Genomic DNA, 22,128 nt, shown 5'->3' with positions numbered 1-22,128 from the left:
CAAGAACAAAACTACCTACAGAAGGGTGAATGAATATACATAATTATCTCAAAAACGCTCACCTGCGTCTGTAAGACAACCCTGTGAATCCTGTAAAATGCAATGCAATCCCAACCTCTGATTCGTGGATGCTTGTTTGTGGAAAAGGACTATAAAATCAGTTGAAGCATTTACTTACATTAAAACTAGTCAATGATAAAGTAGGAGGAAGTATAAGTTCCTATCCATTTGGTTGAAGTGTTCTTCTGCTAGCATTCTATGCAAGTAGATATGGTCTACTGCACATCCTAATCTGTCAATCAATGTCCTACAAAAGACGGACAAAAACGTCACTCTTGTACTCTTGCTCCAATGTAGTGGGAAATGTAAATGGAGAACCAAGAGCAACCGACCATCCAAGGGCCACGTCTGTAGCTCTACCATCAACATCCTGCACAACAAGATACAAGATGTCAGACACCATGTTGCTAAAATAATACCCAAGCTAACACCGTGGTACAGTTGATTGGCTATGACAAAACATTAGGAATGCACATGGCGAAACTGACCTGATGGACGGCTTGGAGCTAGAGCATGTGGCATCTTTTTGGGTGTGGTGATATGTGCAGATTGGACATGATCCACGTGTGGAAATGGCATACCTCGCATATCAAAATGACCCTGTACAATAGGACCACCCCCATAGCATCAGTTTGTTTAGCTTACTAATGGAAGAGTCCCACTATGTGGGGCCAATCATAGACACCTGCAACACTTTTCTTTTAACAATCAAAGACAATTCCCCATGTCATCTCTCAACCTAGAAGTATTGATTTAAGAATTGCTAAGACAATAATCGGTTTTTCTTTCCTTTGTTCTTTTTCACTATGAACATAACAAAGGCCAATGCATGGTTATAAGATTAGGAAAACAAACATCCAATTGAGCACTACCAATTCAAATTTATCATGGCCCATACCAAAAAATTGAACTTTAAGAAGAACAAGGGTACATATGATGGATACTTTTAGTATAGCATCTGGTGTAAAGTACTCATGTTTTGCATACCTTAGCCAATGATACTTGAATACTTCAGCCTATCATGTCCAATATAGTAGGATACTAATACTGGTAATGGATACTCCAGGATATTAAGCAAGCAGATTCTAGCTACGCTTCCAAGGTAATAATGCAAAATTTACAGAAAACTAGATAACCACAGACATTTTCAAAAACTTGCAATGAAATGTAAGAATAGGATAATTACCTGTCCATGTGTACAAGCTGATGGTTGCCAACAGAAAGAATTCTCTGCTAATGTTGTTGAAACTGGAAGGACAATGCAAGGTGTCGATGAGTTCATTACAACGCCAGAGCTCAAAGGAATCTAGTGTGATGGTGTTTTGCAGATATAGCTTTATAAACAAGAGATAGATTACCAGTACATGCATATGAGGTTCTCCCATCCATATAGAAAAGATGCCCAAGATGAACCAGTAAACCTGTATTTTCAAATTTCGGTTAAATGACAAACCTTCTTAATGTAAAATGGAGGTACGTCACTAAATAGATTCTTTAATTGGACTTCACTTCATGCAAAGTCCAAAGAAATTTGAAAGAAGTTCATTATAGAACTTGGAAGATGTTGTCATGGGAATGGTTGGTAGAGATCCATGTATAAATGAAGTCCATTGGATCTGTATTCTATAGCAAGTAATCATTTTGACCAGTTTGAAGTGCCAGGTGAAGCAGTAAGGAGAGTCTGCTTCATGGTATAAAGACTCCTTCAAAACTTAATGATCTGGAGTATTTCAATTTTGGAGTTTTTTTTTTCAATAAATAAAAGATATCAAGGAGGGAATCACTCTAAACATGTGAATTGAACCATATCTGAAATGAAACCTTACCCATACCCTGTGAGGCTGAACGAACCAGCACTCTACACCTGTGCAGCACTCCCTCACAATTAAGAACTTTAGGAAGATAGTCTTGAGCTTGCTAAAAGATCTTTGTTAGTGCAATAAACATCCTTTCTTAAAGCCAAAAAACATGCAAAACATAAAAGAAGATGTAGAGTTTAGCGAGAACGTATCATGGGGTTTATTGACCCTTCCCTAGCCATTGGATTTGATGTCATAGACTCCAATCCAGCCCCAATCCCTGTATTGAGAAGATTAAGAAAAATAAATAAATAACAATAATAATAAAGATATGCTGGCTCTCATCTGAGCAAGTGAATGTAGGATGGTTGCATTATATGCTGGTTTCCCTGGTATGCTTCCTTTTACATGGTCTATTTGGGAATAGTCGGTTTCTTTTTTAACTTTATCATTTGTATTTACTATCTGTGTCAAACAGAAACTGTGCCTATAAGAACTGTAAACTAGCAATACTCATCTGGACTTCAGGACAGTTGCTAATGTTGCTGCTGCCATTAAAGCTGGATTTTATGACATAGGTATGCATGCATCCTATTGAGAGGTAGCCTATCCAGCGACTCAGCAATCTCTGTTTGCTTCATCACCGTTGCCTGCAATACCAGAGATTCTGACAATCACCATATGAAATTGTTCAACAGCATGTCTTTGTACAACATGCTGTGTGCATCTGAAACTTACTTTCTTCATCTTCTCAAGGTCAAACACGATGGATTTGATAGCTTTAGAAATCTACATTATCTGCACATTCAATCCATGTATGGTAGCCTTAGAAATCTGTTATAGGCTTAAAGGATAGTTCAGATCATTCGATTGATCTGTCTAACTGAAATAATGCAATTAGGAACAAAAAACACATCCGATTTTCCTTACCCAAGTATGATGGAACCACCAACCGCGCACAAAGTTAGGATGCTCGCAAATGTGAAACCGACCTCTTCATTCAAAGAAAAAGCTGAAGATGCGAAAACAGTTGAGTAAATCATGAGAGTAAAAAAAACCCTGCAAAAAACACATCCAAATTATGAGATATCCCAAATCAAAATCTAAACTTCCAAAATATTAATGAACAAAAATATTTGCACATCTATTTTCGGTGTAATGTTTGTAGACATGCAGAACCAACAACAGTCGTGGAATAACGATGAAGGAACTTCTCGTCGGGGTTGATCGCATTCTCTGCAACAGCTGCCATAGATGATGATAATTCCCTACAGTTCTCTCTCTCTCTCTCTCTCTCTCTCTCTCTCTCTCTCTCTCTCTCTCTCTCTCTCTCTCTCCCCAAGTGCAAATAACACTAAAAGTAAAAATTATTACAAATCTTTCATATATGTGGGTGTAATCTAATGTGAGTGATAAATGCATTCCATACCATTCCATATATGTGTGTGTAATCTGATGTGAGAGTTAAATACATTCCATTCCATAATATTCAGATAAGTGTCTATGTTACCAAATAGTTTGAAAATAAAAGTAAATTGTCTCAGTTTTTGTAATGTCTAATTATAAACATCATGGATAGATGGTTAGAAATAGCTTGGGCCAAATAATAAATCCTCCTACGCCGACCTCTCCAAGTGTATGATGATAACCATCTTCCTTCCACAACTCTACGTGCGAAGCTTTAATCTCGATCAAGACAACTCTAAAATTTCCTTCGCCTAGATCTGCTCCATGGACATGGACAGTTGAATCAACTTCATGCACCTCACCACGAGCAACTACCCGTTTCTTCCAATCGCAAAGATCGCATCTCTTGCCAATATGTATCAAATCAGGCCACATGTATAAGTATAACATGTCATTAGTATTTTTAAATGGAGGTGCATATAATCATAAACATAAATTTCTAATAGAGAAACACATACATACCGACAAGGCACGACTAGATTTAAATGGAGGTATTGTTGGTGGATCCACAACCCCCTGTTCCCCTTGCTTTTCTACAATACAATTAACCTTCATATGGAGGTCTACTAGGCTTTTCTTCATTTCACCTACTTCCTCCTTCAAATTATCTCGATCCTGCATCACCATATTGAGCTTATCTATAATAGGGATTGTCTTCCTCAATGCAATCTTGCCTACATTTCCATCTATACCCCGCATGCGCCCTCTACTATCACTCCCAATTGACTGTAATCAGAATTGCAAGTCGATTTATCAGAGAATGCGTAAGTATAAATAAACTCAAGTACTTGAAGGACAAGCATATATACCTGTGTAAGGGCATCATCTACATTGGTCATCTGAGATGTTGAATTACTACTTTGAATCGACTTTATTTTTTCCTATGACAACATCCAAAAGAAAAATTAGCAACTAAAAGACACATTTAAAATTCATATGGATAATGACAGAATGTACGAGGGTTGCACTTACAAAGGCTTCGGGAAACTGTAATTTGTCATCCTTTGTTGTATGGGCTCTGATGTACACATCAGCCCTACCAACCTCGGCATCACTAGTAAGATTCCTCTCAATTGCCTTTTCCACATTACATACATGCCAAAACACATTAGTAATGGAATTAAATGACTAATAATTTCAAATAATCATCATAAATATAGTAAGATATATATTTTAAGACATGTACCATCTGATGGCGTATGACAGCCATGCTACGCCGCCCAAGTGTAGAAGGGCCAACTTGTTTGGCCCGATTGGATGCATTTCTTGCACTTAATTCCTTAAATTCATTTGTATTACGTTGATCCACAAAGAGTATCCAATCCTCTATAGGCACACCAACAGGGGCTGGAGATGACTTCACAGTTGCAAGATCCTTGTCCTTAACATACTTTAAATGCAACTGGTTCTTGTAATTTCTCCAAGAGGTATTCACGCGTTCACGAACGTAAGTTGTCATTGCATGTTGGTTATTCTGAAAATCATAACTACACTCCAAGCTTTCAATGACCCTCTGAAGGTGCTCCGGAGGCACCTGGCGAAAGTCTGTGTAGGTGATCGGGATGTGGGTGCGGGTGAGAACACCAATGCATGAATTGAATATAACTTGATTTATATCCCCTGCATTCGGTTGCCCAAATTCATTAGTCGTAATGACCCTCTTCAATGAAGTCTTCTCATTTAATTCTCGACCTCGCGTAGGACCTGTCTTCCTAGACGATGAAGATGACAACCCGTCTGCATAAAATAGGAAATTAGCTATACACATGTTTCATCACCTCCAATATAAAAGAAAATTAAATGAGGTTAAAAAGAAGAAAAATATAGAAGTTATCTTATTACCTATGGCATCTTCACGGGCTGCATCCCCTAGCGGCTCTGTGCCGAATGACGATGCCTCTAGATCCATATGCCTGTTTCATTGGCAATATAAATCAAACCCAGGCATAAAAAGAAGATATGAGACTAGACTATCCAATACATCTTCAAGGGCTGCATCGCTTAATGCTAAAAACCAAATAAGGAAAACAAATGAGCAAAATATCTTCAACTTTTTCGTTACAAACAAATGAGATATCCTAAATCAAAATCGTTTCGTTACATACATAAAAGTACTAACAAATCAACTTTTTCTCCCTACTTGCTTTCTTTTCTTTTCCTTTTCAACAACCACACAAATATCTTCATTGTCATTGAATAACAACTCGCTACCCATCTCTACTTCAGTGAGATTAGGTCCTACTTCAACATCAGTTACAACCCCTGTTTCTGATAAAAGGCTCGTCTCATCTTCGACGAAAATCTTTCTTGGAACCTCCAAGACCACATGCCAATCAGGATTTTTTGGATCTCTAGAATAGAAAACCTGCACGGCATGCTCTGCAAGAATAAACGGCTCATCACCCACTTGGTCTGAACTGAGAAAATTAGACAAATTCACCAATCTCAAATTCCCTTCAGCATCGAAAGAAACACCTTGATGCGTCACCTTCACCCAATCACACTTTAGTAGGACTGGCTTGTACCCTTCTCGGTACTCCAGTTGGATGATTTTGCGGAGGACCCCATAATAAGGTACAGATTCATCCACTGTATTCTTGTCCTTAGCACTAGATCGGAAGGTGGTCATACTCTCTGTGCTAACCTCATTGTTCTGGTTCACTTTATTCTCTTCGTAATCCTTGGTGACGAAGAGGAAACCATTGATACAATACTTATTGTACTGCATTGCAAAAGTCTTTGGTCCCCTAACTATATCTTTGAAGACTTCATTACTTGATTCATCCAAGTCTAGCTGTTTCTTCAACCAAGGTATGAACTCTTCATCACTCGCCACCTTAGTCCTCTTCCCGGCAACTACGGTTCGTTGCTTCAAGAAATTAGCATATTTCCTGCAAGTTAAGAAGGTTGTAACAAAATTGACAATTTTTTAATCTCATAAATGTTGTTACAATTATGTTGAATAATATTTGAAATAAATGAAGAAAACATATACATACAAGCTAAGTCTAGTGCATACCCTTGCCATGTATCATAGTTGGGTTGACTCTTCAGTACCCAGGTGCGAGCCTGTTCGTATTCAATACCTTCTAAAATGACACTTTGACCAGGGCCAACTGGACCAACCTCATCAACATCGAAGTCATCAACAATATCTTGCAACTTTGGCAGGAGTGAAATTGATCCGTCAAACCGCTTTTCCAGTTTCTCCAAGAGGCTTGTATTATTTTTTCCTTTATATTGGTTGCAGTATATAAGTGTCTCCTCTTGAATGTATCGTTCTACTATACAACCTTTAGGTCGTGTCTTATTGCGAACATACGCCTTAAACGTCTTCATGAACCTAAAAGAGTTAACGACACATTAATAAATGTAATTGTAGATGTTAGGTGGGTTTATTCACATTAAAATCATATCAACCTTTCGAATGGATACATCCATCGATAGTAGATAAGACCACATACACGAGCCTCGTAAGCCAAGTGGATAGGCAAATGCATCATCACAACAAAAATTGAAGGAGGGCATGTAATCTCAAGCTCACATAATGTCCTTGCCATACCCTTCTCGAGAGCCATTAACATTTCAATATCTATGATTCGCGAGCATAGGGCATTGAAAAAGGTACAGAAGCTTCTAATTATAGTGCGCATATGCTTACTATCCCTGAATGCATGTTGGATCAAAATTGGAAGCAGATGTTGCATCAACACGTGGTAATCATGAGACTTCATACCCTTTAAATCCACACTATCTTCATTTACGATGTTCTTCCAATTCCCACTAAAACCGATCGGAACATGAAGCTCACGTAAAGTCTGGATGAAAATTTTTCTCTTCTTTTTGAATCAAGAAAGGACCTCGTTTTTGGATCACCTTGCCATTAATATTTTCTAGCCATAGACGCTTCTTTATTGCTAGCCACTTCAAGTCTCTGTGTGCATTGGCATCATCCTTAGTTTTTCCAGTTGTGTTCAACATTAGTGCAATAAGAATTTCACATACATTCTTCTCAATGTGCATAACATTAAGGTTATGGCGTACGGGAATATCCTTCCAGTACTCCAGATCATATAATATGGACCGCTTCAAGAAGCATGATGATTCAGCATCATCAGCTTGTTCCTGTCCTCCTTTTGTACCCATTTGTTTCCTCTTTCTAATTTTCCCCCGCTGCACATTTAGTTTCGTAGTGATGCTTTCGAGCTCAATCCCAGTCACACGAATCGGTTGTGGTCGTGGCTCCACCTTCTTATTGAAGGTGCCCACACTTGTGTCCTTCCTGGCCTCATCGTTTAGTGGCAACCACCTTCTATGACCCATATAAACGTGTTTCTTTCCATGGCGTAGTCGCAAGGAATCTGTGTGAGGACCACATGGAGGACAACCATATTTACCCTTGGTCCTACAACCAGAAACAATACATATGCGGGAAAGTCGTGAATTGTCCACAGCAAGATGGTACGCATGTTGAACCTGTTTCCATGGTATGCATCGAATGTCGTCATCCCCTTCCGCCATAAGTCTTGTAACTCAGCAATTAACGGCTCCAAATACACATCAATATCCTTCCCAGGCTGTCGTGGTCCCTCAATGAGCAAAGTGAGCATAGTAAATTGCGGTTTCATACATAAATGTGGTGGAAGGTTATACGTCACACACATAACAGGCCAAGAACTGTACGACGTGCTGAAAGTGCCATAGGGGTTAAACCCATTTGTGGCTAGACCTAATCGAACATTACGAGTTTCCGCTGAAAAATCCTTATACTTGTTGTCAACAAACTTCCATGTGGTAGAGTCCACCGGATGCCCCATCTTTCCACTCTGCATTTTTCCGGTTGAGTGCCAGGTCATCTCCTTTACCACCCATGGCACACTGTACATTCTTTGTAGCCTTGGTGTTAATGGAAAATACCTTAACACCTTCTTAGGTACTTGAGCTTGTCTCGACTTCAAATTTACTTCTGTCTTGTACCTGGAAGCACCACAGTTTGGACAATTCGTCTTCACCTCATGCTCTCTCCAGTATAACATGCAGTCATTTGGACATGCATGAATCTTCTGAGAATCAAGACCCAACTTTATAATGATCTTTTTTGCTTGGTAGGTATTAATTGGAGTCTTATTACCAGATGGTAAGACACTCTAGAGTAGTTGAAGAAGAGCCGTAAAGCTTTGTTCACTCCATCCATGGTTCACCTTAATTTAAAGAGTTGCACTATGAAGGTCAGGACGGTGAATTTGTGACAACCAGGATATAGCTCAGTCATCGCATCTCGTAGATTTGCTTCAAACTCATTGGTTGAAGTATCTCCAGCAACGTCTTCAGCTTCAGGGGCTACATTGGGTTCATCTTGAATAACTTTATCCAGGTTATTACCACCGAGGTCTTCAACAACCGCATTAACAATATTGTTTAAGTCTGCAACACTAGGGTACTGGTGAGAAGTTGATGCACGTTCATTACACTTGGGCGATGCATTCTCACCATGCATGTTCCACACCTTATATGTTGGATTAAATCTATATTTAATCAGATCTATCACCACATCATTGATTAGGCAGGGTAAACGTAGACATCTGCATCTGGTACATGGACAATGAATGGATTCTCTACCAGGAAGATGTTCTTTTACGAACTTCACAAAGCTCATCATACCATCTACAAATTGTGGGTCTGGGTAATGTAAAGTTATCCACTCCCTAAAGCCCATTCGATATGACCTGTAGGTAGGCACACAATTATACCTAATTCATCATCCAACTGACTATTGACAACATTTGAAAAAATGAAAAATATCCAACCAATTTTATATAACAACTTGCAACTTAACCTACTGGGAACTGTCATGCACCGTAATATCTTACGGTAGAGCGGGTTCTGAGGAGTTACAAGTTGGATTTCTACAAATTATACCTGATTCAGTAGGTTCTTAAAATGCAGCAGGAGAAGTGGACTTGTAACAGATAGGATTATATTCCTGAAACATCTAGAAGCGTCATCTTTCAATTCAACATTTAACAAAGGATCATAAGTATAAACATTTAAAGAATAAATGGTTGACACTTGACAACATTTATTTAACATTGAAAGAACAAATGGTGGAATTTCTTTTTAAAGGCTACAAGAGAATTTTAGACTGAGAGTTGAGACATTAGACTGAGAATTTCTCCAGGTTGGACCTTGTGCTACATGTGATGGTGTATTTAGGCTAGCAAACATAAAGTTTATAATGTCAAAGATAGATAGCAAGATATGGGAGTATTTGGATGCTCAAAAATGTCAGTCAATGAATTACAGGCTGTAAAGCATTTACAACTTTTAGCTGTAAATGAAAACCTGCTGAAATTTCATTTACCTACAACTAAATTCAGCCTAACAGCTAGAATTTTGAAATTTGGCAATAAATAGATTACAATTTATATAATTTATAGGTTATCCAAATACAATTAACTATTTAACTGTAAATAGATTACAGCTTAAAGCCCAACAGGACATGCAATAAACAATTTAACTGTAAATGAAAACCTGTTGAAAAGTACTGATTTCATTTACCTGCAACTGAATTCAGCATAACAACTAGAATTTTGAAATTTGGCTATAAATAGATTACAGATTAAATAATTTACAGGTTATCCAAACACAATTAACTATTTACCTGTAAACAGATTACAGCTTAAAGCCAAACAGGACATGTAGTAAACAATTTAACTGTAAATGAAAACCTGTTGAAAAGCACTGATTTCATTTACCTGCAACTGAATTCAGCATAACAGCTAGAATTTTGAAATTTGGCTATAAATAGATTACAGTTTAAATAATTTACAGGTTATCCAAACACAATTAACTATTTACCTGTAAACACATTACAGCTTAAAGCCAAACAGGAAATGCAGTAAACAATTTAACTATAAATGAAAACCTGCTGAAAAGCACTGATTTCATTTACCTGCAACTGAATTCAGCATAACAACTAGAATTTTGAAATTTGGCTATAAAGAGATTACGGTTTAAATAATTTACAGGTTATCTAAACATAATTAACTATTTACCTGTAAACAGATTACAGCTTAAAGCCAAACAGGACATGCAGTAAACAATTGAACTGTAATTCAATTACCTCCAATTCATTTACCACTTACAAAATTTTTGGGCATCCAAAGGACCACTAAGGAGAAAAACATAGATAAATAACAAGATATGGGAAATGATATATACTTCCACCCTTGGTGACTCACCTTGATAATTGGATCAATGTGAAAGCCCACCTTTTGGATGGCTCATATGGCGTACACACGTAAATAAAGCCGATACAATTTTTATTTTATTTTTTCTGTTGAGGTGTATGTGAAGAATGAACATTACTCATTTTTCACCATACTTAATGTTCCAATCTACTACGGGTATTCTACAAACTATGGTATGTTCCATTTCTGCATAGCAGACAGTGAACATGATTGGAGAGAGGGTTAGGTACAGTACAGATTCATCGAGCATTGCGTTTCGTCAGCGGATAGGCAGAAACAACCATGGTTGATCTTTGCTAGTCATCATGTTCTTGGCTACAGTTCAAGGTATGGGTACAACCTGAGTGGTGAATTTGCAAAGCCTATGGGAAGAGAGAGCCTACAAAAGCTTTGGCAGAAGTACAAGGTTGACCAACTTCATACATCCAAACACCCCTTGGTAGCTCCTTCCTCACATGACATAGGGTATTTATCAAACCACAAAAGTGTTGCCAAAATAAAATATTTCATGAACTGAATAACATCCACACATCAATAAAAGTGAAATGAATAACTCAAACATTATAAATAATATATGCCAGCCAACCAGCTGGATGACTCTTAGAGATATTTTATCGTGTACATTAGTAGAATGGTTTAAGATATTGTCAATTTTTATTCGCATAATAATTTGTGAATCATCATCATCATGTAAGTCTCATCCAAACTAACTGGGGTCAGTTACATGAATCCTATTCTAGCATTCCACACCATCAAGGACCATTCTTTAACCTGTACATGTTCCATAGAAAAAAAAAAAAAGCAGTTAGGATTTAACTTTTACCATTGAAAACTTCCTACAACCCAACATAATGTTTATTTGCCATCCAATCTATTAATAAAATCGCATAGACTAGGATGAAGAGAAAACATAAATATCTACTTGATTCAAAACTACTGCTGTCCTGTTAAGTTTTCAACAGTAGGCTTTCAATTCCCATTTTTCCACGTGATGTAGTCAGCTTAAGCTTTTTACCTGTCCCCTTTTCCAGCTCATGCCTTAAAATAATAAGTCAAAATAAATACATACATGAATAAAATATATACATCACGGTGGGCCTTATAGAGCCACTTAGAGGACTGTCTGTCTCTAGCTTGGTAGAGACTGGACCAGCTAGAGACAAATAGTCCTGTCCTACCCATCAAGACCAAGATAGAGACGGACGGTCCGTATTTTATCCACCATCTATTTAATTTGACAAGTCATTTTAAGGCATGAGCACAAAAATGAATTAGATTGAAGGGTCTATGAGGGATAATCTGGATAATCCAGTTGATTAGCATCTAATCTATCCATCCATTAGTGGTCAGAAATTTTGATGGTACTATAAATCACCGTGGGATTATGCCACATGTATGGTAGAAGAATCGCCACCATTTTTAAGATGATGCTGAAGAATGATACCAATACAACAGGAAAAAGAGAAAGAATAGTAAACTAAATTTGCCCTTTTGTCTTACGTTCTTTCAATTTTGTATCTGCATGAGAAGGAAGGCTCAATACAGCTTCTTGGGCTACAATTCACTGATGATTCTCTTTCAAGAAAGCAATGACTCATACATTGCGCACATGGCAAACATATAACACGATTAGGACCGTCCAAATCATAGGCCTCATTGCAAATGAAGTAAAGGCTAAAAATTGCATATAAGGGGCCATCTTCACCGTCCCATTTTGATCGTTTGATTTGGACAGTATGCCTACTTTTCTTGTAGTGTGGATTAATGCAGTAAAACTCATTGCAATTAGAAGATCCTAGCCACCAATCATGGCCTTCGTTCAACAGAATGCAGTCCAGTGCTATCGTCCCCAAACGAAGCACCGACTACCATCTAACGTTCCAATGGTTATCAGCTACATACAATCGAATGCATTCAAAAAGATCTCTAATAAACAGATATTATGAGATCATGAAATCTGCTTACATTTCATCAAGTAAAAAAATCTGATTACATTTCATGACTCACCTTAGCATGAAATCTGCATATGAGCTTCTGAATGAACGATCTGTATACGAGCTTCAAAAAGGGCGATCAAGGGCGATGAAGATGGCGCTCGAAAGAGGGAAGGGAGAGGAAGAAAAGGGCGGTCGAAAGAGGGAAGGGAGAGGAATAAAAGGGCGGTCGAAAGAGGGAATCGAGAGAGGGAAAATGAAAATTCCTCTTTAGAGAGAGGGAAAGGGAGAGGAGGAAGTGGGCGTTCAGAGAGGGAAAATGAAAAAAATTCCTTTTTTGAAATCGTGGAAGAATTCGGATCCGTTAAAATGTGAGTTTTACATATTTTATACACTAAACTATATTCACAGCCGTGCAATTAAGGGTCCATTTAGTGGATTTTTAAGATATTATTCTATAAGATAATTGTAAATATAAATCATCTACAACAAGACCCATTATTCGGATGGTCTGGATAGCCATATATCAAACCCACATTTTATGTAGACGAGTTTCCACTATTTAACATAAAATGCAAATTCAACATTCATTTACCGTAAAATGAAAACGGTGGCTTGGATATTGGATCTGGTAGGGCTCTATGGGCCCCACCATGATGTTTTTGTTTAATCCACACCGTAAATCCATTAGTAAATAATTTTTTATGGTTTACATAAAAATATCAGATCGAAATAAAACTCAGGTGAACAACACTACAGGAAAATAGTAGCGATTGAACGTCCACCCTTAAAATACAGGCTAAACGGATTATTTATGATTTAGCTACGGATTTTAGCCATCGGAATTTCCCACAGCTAAAAACCATAGCCAAAACAGCCACACATCCATCGGCTTTGCCCTGTTTTTTGGTAGTGCAAGTACATGGTCCTTTGTTCCTAGAGTAATTAGTTTGATGCATATGCTCCAATGTTTTCTCTCAAAGGAGGTATACTAATTAATGAGTTTATCAAGCATATGGGACCACCAACATGTAAAGATAGTCCCTTGTTTAATGGATGATTTGTAAAATCTTGAGCTGAATTGCCAATAGGATCTTGTTGTGCATTGGATGTGGAGATCAGAAGAAGGAGATGGCTTACCTATTTGTGTCGCCATTGTTGTGAAATCGAAATGCTAAGATCTTCCTCTCCTTACACCCTTTAGAGAAGACGGGATGAGACTATAGCTTCTATCATGGTGTTGGATTGGGGATCCAGCACTGTTAATATAGATTAGAAGGGTGAGGAGTTAGAAACCCATCAAAACTCCTCTCCCCCAGGCTCCACACGAATTGATAATCCTAATTCCTCTTAAACACTGCATATCACAGGTGTAACACTCCTCACAACTTAGTGGGGCCCACTAGTGCACCCGATTACACTATCCAACCTTTGTTAATCTAAACCGTTGATCAATATGGCCCACCTTTGTTAATCTAAACCGTTGATCAGTATAGGATTCTTACATGATCTTGACCTCTCGTATTTAGAGCTGAATAATGATAGTGGAAAAGACAAATTTACATGGCTAGCTAACATTTAATAACATGAGTCAATTGTGAGGATCAAACTTAATTTCCAGCGTGGTAATATGTAATGGGATGAAGAACATGGACGCTTCCTATCATCCAACCATCTTTGCATGAGTAACTAGCTACATGCATGGAGAAACGAACTCATTGCTAATCCCAGACGCACAGTTTAGAGAGATGATGATGAGCCACGTGAAACAATGAAATTAGGTTATTTTTGGGATTATGGGGGTTCAGTGGTCCAGACCATCATATCCGATAGGGTCTCACCTTGGATGGACCATGACCGTGGAATCTCCTCAAATTGGCCTTATCCTAACTTCCCTTCCTTGGCTTCTTACATGTCTCTAAATTAAAAAGATGCATTTAGAGAGAGAGAGAGAGAGAGAGCCTTTGTTAATCTAAACCGTTGATCAGTATAGGATTCTTACATGATCTTGACCTCTCGTATTTAGAGCTGAATAATGATAGTGGAAAAGACAAATTTACATGGCTAGCTAACATTTAATAACATGAGTCAATTGTGAGGATCAAACTTAATTTCCAGCGTGGTAATATGTAATGGGATGAAGAGCATGGACGCTTCCTATCATCCAACCATCTTTGCATGAGTAACTAGCTACATGCATGGAGAAACGAACTCATTGCTAATCCCAGACGCACAGTTTAGAGAGATGATGATGAGCCATGTGAAACAATGAAATTAGGTTATTTTTGGGATTATGGGGGTTCAGTGGTCCAGACCATCATATCCGATAGGGTCTCACCTTGGATGGACCATGACCGTGGAATCTCCTCAAATTGGCCTTATCCTAACTTCCCTTCCTTGGCTTCTTACATGTCTCTAAATTAAAAAGATGCATTTAGAGAGAGAGAGAGAGAGAGAGAGAGAGAGAGCCTTTGTTAATCTAAACCGTTGATCAGTATAGGATTCTTACATGATCTTGACCTCTCGTATTTAGAGCTGAATAATGATAGTGGAAAAGGCAAATTTACATGGCTAGCTAACATTTAATAACATGAGTCAATTGTGAGGATCAAACTTAATTTCCAGCGTGGTAATATGTAATGGGATGAAGAGCATGGACGCTTCCTATCATCCAACCATCTTTGTATGAGTAACTAGCTACATGCATGGAGAAACGAACTCATTGCTAATCCCAGACGCACAGTTTAGAGAGATGATGATGAGCCATGTGAAACAATGAAATTAGGTTATTTTTGGGATTATGGGGGTTCAGTGGTCCAGACCATCATATCCGATAGGGTCTCACCTTGGATGGACCATGACCGTGGAATCTCCTCAAATTGGCCTTATCCTAACTTCCCTTCCTTGGCTTCTTACATGTCTCTAAATTAAAAAGATGCATTTAGAGAGAGAGAGAGAGAGAGAGAGAGAGAGAGAGAGATTTTTTCCAATTTATTACAATGAGGTTTGCTCAGATACATGTGACGTATTGCAATACCATGACTTTTTAGTCTTTGCTCAGTTGGATTGTTTCAAGCCTTTTGACAATTTAGATATTTAACTTGAACAAGAACACTACTTATCATAGCCTTTGCATAATTAAAAGGGTTGATCAAGTATCGAATCCAAGAATTCTTTATTTAATTTAGGGCATCTTAAGAAATTGGACATAAGTTACTAGATACCCTGTCTGAGTATGATGCAACTTAAGAAATTGTACTGATGGCATACATTAAATTAGACTAAAATAGCTAAATAATTTGTTCGATCAATTACAACAGACGGATTGCCTGCTACACTATGTTGCAGGAAGTTCCTCCACTCTAAGCCCCACCGTGATGTTTGTGAGAAATCCACTCCGTCCATCTTTTTCCCCCAGATCATGTTAGGACATTAGCCCAAAAATGAGTACATTGAAAACTCAAGTGGTCCATATAACAGGAAATAGTGAAGATTGAATTGAATGTCTACTGTTGAAACATTTGTGGAGCTACAGAAATTTTCGATCAGTTTAATAATTTTATGTCTTCAGTTCATCTTAAAAGGAATCTGCTAAGGTTTCAATAGTAGGCATTTCTCTATCCAACTTTTCCTATCAGTGTAGCCTACTTGAGTTTTGGGTCTGCTTCAATTTTGGGCTTATGTCATAACATTTTTCTTTTTTGTTAGCTTGTCAGTACACCCCTCTGTAAGTTGACACTTCACTGTTAGCCACCCCCACTAGGGATCGATGCCAAGACCTCAGTGTTGAAATGAGGTATCTTTCACTCAGTGTACCACTTGAGCTATGGATCAGGTGTAGCTCATGTCATAACATGGGTTGGTAAAAAAGGTGGATTCCTCGCAAACATCACGGTGGGCTCCACCTGGCTTCTAGGTGCAAGAACTTCCAAGGGCAAGGTACGGCATGGGATCAATGACCATTTTTTTTTTTTTTTAAAGCAGTAATATGTTTACTGGTAAATAGATTGTGTTTAGGTAGCATATAAAGTGTTTAGAATGGATAAAATAGGTATTCATACCATAGAGCTTGGGTAATAAGTCTTTCAAAATCTGCAAATCACTCAAGGACTTGAATTTTTTTATTTTTTATTTTACCCTAAGAGAGCATTAAAACATGCACACATTAGACGGATTGGTTATCTCCACCCATCACAATGGGCCCCAAATGCAATCTAGAAGTTTTTACTGATGGACATCCCATCCTTCCCTTGCATGATCCATTTGATAATCAACGAGCTATTTTTTTAGGGTCATAGAAGAGCATCAAGGGAAGCACATGATGGATAGATTAGATTTACAAAACACATTTATCGTGGGCCCCACATATCATGAATGTATATCAACCATTTTGTTCCACTATGTATAATGCCTTTTTAGCCCTAATTAAAGTCTTTACTTGTAACAGGAACATGGTTTTTTTTTTTTTTTTTTGTCAAGTTTCATATTACAGGTAAAAGTTGTAATATGTTTATATCCTGTGAGACCTTTACACTCAATTCATGCATCCAAAAGATCCCTTATTCGCCAGGTATGCAGTTTCTTCTTTACTTGTAACATGAAACAAGTTTTTTTTTTTTTTTTTTTTTTTTTTTTTTTCTTTCAAGTTTCATATTACAGGTAAAAGTTGTAATATGTTTATATCCTGTGAAACCTTTACACTCAATTCATGCATCCAAAAGATCCCTTATACACCAGGTATGCAGTTTCTAAGTAATTTTATGTGCCTGCTTAAACACTCTGGATGAGTTCAAATAAGAACCATTAGAAATCATGGTATCGTACTCATATCTTTACTTCAAAACAGGAGAGAGAGAGAGAGAGAGAGAGAGAGAGAGAGGCGGTGATTGGGGAAAAGATGGGGTGTGTGACCTCCGAAAATAGAGACGTTTTCTAGCTTGAAGTAAGCGTGTTTGGGGAACATGTTTTTACAGCTATATTTAGGCTTATATGCGTACACGCGTTATGTGCAATTTTAGAAAAGGTGGGGGTTATCCACCGCTCCTCGTTTCAAACGGCATCTTTATCAAGCTATATCAAGATTCATGGTCAGGAATCTCTAAAAACCTTGTGCCACCATTCTCCTATATTTAGCTTCCTCCATGAATCATTTTCATGCCTATTACTCTTTTCTTCCTTCTCAGCATACGTGGTGATAAAGTCTGTCCATAAAATACCTCCCTCCTTTAGGGTAATGATTCTGCTTCAGACACCCCCTTCTGAAATAAATGCATACAGTAAGTCTGTGACAAAGCATCTATATGGCCCACCATATGATCGAATATGGGTCAGCGGTACATGATTTACAGCCATGTCTTGGTGCGAATTTTTAGCATGCCTCATCATGGTGGACCCCACAACTTGAACAGTCCAGATCTCATACACAAGCCCCTGTATTATACTGTTGTCAAATTCACTAGTAGGCAGAGAACTGGAGTTGAATTTTCTTACCAGTCCCATAAAAGGTCCCATTCTTCTCATCTTTTCTATTCATAGCTATTACCTTTACACTATAGTACCTTTTTTTTTTTTTTTTTTTTACTTTATTTTATTTTATTTTTTAATCATAGTCAATCCCTATTCGATGTTCATCAGGTAGCTATGATCCCACCACAGAAAGATCTGATGCATGTGTGACCCACCAGTCAATTGGGGTCACATATTGTGCAGTATAGATCTTGTTGACAGGCCTTTTGTTTTGAATTTTCTGTTTGATTTGTCGGCAGAGAAACAGAAAACCTGTAGTAGTTTCTCTGGGAATCTAATCACGGTCCACTAAGTGGCCCTGCTTGATCCCATCAGGGAACATTTTAGTACAGGTGGGGTCCACTTCCCATCACCGCCCAATAATTTCTCATCCACCAAGTTGCATTGTATGTGTTTCCCACAAATCCATTTGAAATCAATTACATCATATAAAAATAGAAATCAAACCATCAGAAGCTAAAACAAAGAAATAATACTTTATTCTAATCCTCTAATTCTGATAATCTTTAATAACAAAACACTGAAGTAAGCATCAAACACAAACAACCTACTTACCCAAACACCCCACATACTAGAGGATTTGAGACATTGCATCCCAACCAAACATCACAAAACATTGCTTAGAATCTGTGGACAGAATCAAATGATGGGCTGATTACCAGACAATTCAGCAAATCCCAGGCATGTTGTCCCACTGACATGATCCGAGCGTCCAATCATGATCAGCAGCCACAGAGAGAGATGAAGCCAACTGATGCATTTCGAGCCCGATATCATCATCGGTCACACCAGAGTGCCCATTCGACATCTCTCCACTATCGCTATACCATTCTGAAACTGTTGGCATATTTGATGCTGGAATTATATCCAAATGGTTGCGTAAGTCCTCATCTAAGGAATTGATCTTGTCCATTGTCTCCTCCGTCCTAATCCCTGGTGATCAAATGAAAGGTGGATTTGTGTGAGACATGGCCTTGCAATGCAAAATCAAAATCACCTATACATGTTAAGCACACTTCATGAAGGTGAGCCCCACTTAATGAAGTTCGCAGGGCCAAGTTTCATAGAGATTGTTGCATGTTTCCACTTGATGAAATTGAAAGCAAGAGATTATGAGATTGGTTATTGTTTATTTATTTTTATTTTTTTATTTTTTTGTGAAAATTAAAAGAGAGCTAGTGAAAGTAGAAGCAGAAAGTGGAAATGATCAGGTAATAGGACCACACAAGGGATGTTTGAAAACTCAAAAAAAAATAAAAATAATAATAAAAATAATAATAATTTATATATCCCTGTGGGTGTATAGTTTGTGGAGGGCTCCATGCAGGGCACATTGTCTGGTGACTAAATGGAATAGGCCATGGTGAATGGACGATGCTAAAAAATGTCTCTGATTGGAAGATCCAGGTGCTTGGATATGTGGCCTCCAACTAGAAAGATGACAAAAAGTAACAATGTTTCACATTCAATCCAAAGGTCCATTGGTTAGGATATTCCAATCTTTGAGACTTTTGGGCCTTCCCAAATCTGAGTTGGTGACATCCTCAGATCAATGGTCAGGGTCACTGAACCATGGGTTTCCACATGTATGGAAACGGGAGACTCTGAGCATATGTTAACAGAGATTCAATACAGAGTATAATACCACCCAGAAACAGATTAAACAGAGAGAAGATTGTAATTAAAAAAAAAAAAAAAATCCAATCAGTGTAGCAGAAGTCGATGACAATTAAATGGTGAGAGTATAAAATTCAATCACAGTTGAAGCTAATTACAATGAAATCCTTCATTTGAAAATAAAATAAATGAAATATTTATCTAAAGAAGATTAAAGTTCCCAACATCAGATATAAAAAAAATTAAAATTTTTTTTAAAAAAAAAAAAAGAAGGTGAATTTGGCAACAATTCATAGAAATTGGACTCTAAAAATCAATAAAAAGTAGGTGAAATTTAAATTTATTGATAAAACTGACCGATCAAACGGTCACAAGCTGATCCAAACCATGTCGTGCCACCCTCACGGAGCACCGGCCCCGTAGGAATGATGTCCTCAACACACTCATCTAGACCGCACTTGCCGCTGCTGGGTTGTGATGACACTGCTGCTTTCTGAAAATCATCACTGTCCACCATTGCTTGGGCCTCCTGCAAGAAAGCATCCAACATCCCACTATTGCTCCTGTCCAAAGAGGCAGAGCAGATCATGGGATACTTGTAGTCATCTTGGCCCGACTTGGCAGAAGCCCAAACGGGGACTTGGCTTGAAGGGAGCTCCAATTTCATGGAGATTGAGGCAGCAGGCAGCAGCCCATCAGGTTCAAATGGTGTCGGTTGCAGAATTGGAGGATTGAGATCAAAATCCCCTGAATTGAATTGAAGGCTCTGCTGCTGCTGCTGCTGCTGCTGCTGTTGTTGGGTGTGAAGACTCTGATGGAACAAAGACAGTGGTGATGTGAGCGGAGAAGAAAAAGGACGAGAGAACATGCCCGCAGACCCAACATCACTGTCAGAGAAATGCTTGAATCGGTTAACTGGAGCAGATGGGAGAAAATGTTGGTGGTGGGAAAGCAGAGGTTGCATTGATGCAGCAAAGTTCATCGGGTCGAACGAAGGAAGAGGCCACACAAAATGTGATTTCTGAAGTGAAAGCGATGTAATTGGCAAAGGTGGAGATGAAGAGAGAGAAAGAGCCAAAGAAGAAGAAGAAGAAGAAGAGGAAGATTGGTGGTGCTGATGATTGAATGGGGCTTGCCGCTGTATTTCAGGTGGGTAAAGAGACAGGCCTGACCGTTGACGTCGTTTGATTCGAGTGTTCCAATAGTTCTTGATTTCATTATCGGTTCTTCCAGGTAACTATGAATACAGAAAAAAGAAGAAAAAAATGAGAAAAAGAGAGAGAATGAGATGAATGGAGAGAGAGAAGAAACCTGAGCAGCCATTCGGGCCCATTTGTTGCCCAATTTGGAATGAAGTTGTAGAATGAGACGTTCTTCGTCGGGAGAGAAGGAGCCTTTCTTGAGGTTGGGGCGAAGGTGGTTAGCCCAACGAAGCCTGCAGCTCTTGCCGCAGCGAGAGAGGCCTGAATTCTTTTGGACAGCATTCCAATTCCCTTCTCCGTGCTTCTTCACGTACTCCATTAAGATGGCATCCTCCGCCGCAGTCCATGGGCCTTTCTTCAGCATGGCAATATTGGCAACGCTGCCTGATGAGGAGTCTCCGCTCACAGCAGCACCTTTGATGTGCGACATTGATCTTCTTCTTCTTGAAATTATCTCTCTTTCTCTCTTTCTGGATTTGGTTATGTGGGCATTTAGCTTGTGATTTATTTATTTATTTCTGTTGTTTTCTGAGGGATGAACCTCTCCCCTCTCTTTCTTTCTCAGAAGAGAGAGGTTCTTGAGTTTCTCTCTCTCTCTCTCTCTCTCTCTCTCTCTCTCTCTCTTTTTATCAAACCTTTTTCTTACAGGGTTGTTGGAGAGAGAGAGAGAGAGAGAGAGAGAGAGAGAGAGAGAGAGGAGGAGGAGGAGGAGGAGGAGGAGGAGGAGGAATTTTTAGGTTTTAAAGGGAAGCTGATGCAGGTGAACTTTCGAGAGTAGATGAATGAAATGTAAGAAGAGGAGAGAGAGAGAGAGAGAGAGAGTATAATGGAATGAATGGAATGGGGGTGAGAGAGAGAGAGTATGATGGAATGAATGGAATGGGGGTGTGTTGTGTGGGACACGCTACAACATGCATTCTAAAGAATTAGAGGTATAAGCATGAAAATCGGGCGAGGAGTGCTCCAATGCCCATTACGTGGTAGGCCCTCTTACGCGTTTCCTTTCTTCACTATCGTCACTTCTGATGTGGGTTTTACTTCAAATTAACATGCCAACTTATCATGCTACACTGCCTCACTGATCACACAAAACATCAAGGGCTTCATCTACGTGTGAGAAACACGTACGGACCGCTAGATAAAGACACATAGACCACCATAATTATGCTTTTCAGTCCAAACATGACATCTGTAAGGCCCACCTGATATCCCACGTTGGCATTTCTTACTGCTGAATATGCCAGAGTGTCACAGATGGAAACGCATAGATGCC

General features: G+C 38.6%; 2 protein-coding genes across 2 annotated transcripts; both read right to left on the bottom strand.

Moving 5' to 3' along the window:
- Positions 1-3,285: 3,285 nt before the first annotated feature.
- On the bottom strand, positions 3,286-12,791 carry LOC131220444 (uncharacterized). Its single transcript, XM_058215355.1, has 6 exons — positions 12,584-12,791; positions 5,169-5,239; positions 4,513-5,063; positions 4,299-4,403; positions 4,136-4,207; positions 3,286-4,052 (listed from the first exon to the last, which is right to left on the bottom strand). Exons 1-6 carry the CDS (start codon positions 12,589-12,591, stop codon positions 3,750-3,752), a joined length of 1,110 nt encoding a protein of 369 aa, XP_058071338.1. The 5' UTR covers positions 12,592-12,791; the 3' UTR covers positions 3,286-3,749.
- A 5,181-nt stretch (positions 12,792-17,972) lies between these two features.
- Positions 17,973-21,451, bottom strand: LOC131221229 (transcription factor MYB101-like). Its single transcript, XM_058216425.1, has 3 exons — positions 20,965-21,451; positions 20,011-20,890; positions 17,973-18,969 (listed from the first exon to the last, which is right to left on the bottom strand). The coding sequence occupies exons 1-3, from the start codon at positions 21,283-21,285 to the stop codon at positions 18,704-18,706; spliced, it is 1,467 nt and encodes a 488-aa protein (XP_058072408.1). The 5' UTR covers positions 21,286-21,451; the 3' UTR covers positions 17,973-18,703.
- Positions 21,452-22,128: the final 677 nt, after the last annotated feature.

Source organism: Magnolia sinica, chromosome 12, assembly GCF_029962835.1.
Source record: "Magnolia sinica isolate HGM2019 chromosome 12, MsV1, whole genome shotgun sequence".
Classification (NCBI taxonomy): domain Eukaryota; kingdom Viridiplantae; phylum Streptophyta; class Magnoliopsida; order Magnoliales; family Magnoliaceae; genus Magnolia; species Magnolia sinica.
The sequence above is the reverse complement of the archived record's forward strand: the minus strand, read 5'-3'. Positions and strand labels throughout refer to the sequence as shown.

What these genes read in the sequence shown, in the direction of transcription:
- LOC131220444 (XM_058215355.1), bottom strand. An exon ending in CTGTCATACGCCATCAGATG is followed by an intron (nt 4,404 to 4,512) that starts GTACATGTCTTA and finishes AATGTGGAAAAG; the next exon opens with GCAATTGAGAGGAATCTTAC. An exon ending in TACAGTTTCCCGAAGCCTTT is followed by an intron (nt 4,208 to 4,298) that starts GTAAGTGCAACC and finishes ATGTTGTCATAG; the next exon opens with GAAAAAATAAAGTCGATTCA.
- LOC131221229 (XM_058216425.1), bottom strand. Translation starts at nt 21,285, where the DNA reads ATGTCGCACATCAAAGGTGCTGCTGTGAGCGGAGACTCCTCATCAGGC. An exon ending in GGGCCCGAATGGCTGCTCAG is followed by an intron (nt 20,891 to 20,964) that starts GTTTCTTCTCTC and finishes CTGTATTCATAG; the next exon opens with TTACCTGGAAGAACCGATAA. An exon ending in AGCTTGTGACCGTTTGATCG is followed by an intron (nt 18,970 to 20,010) that starts GTCAGTTTTATC and finishes TTTGATCACCAG; the next exon opens with GGATTAGGACGGAGGAGACA.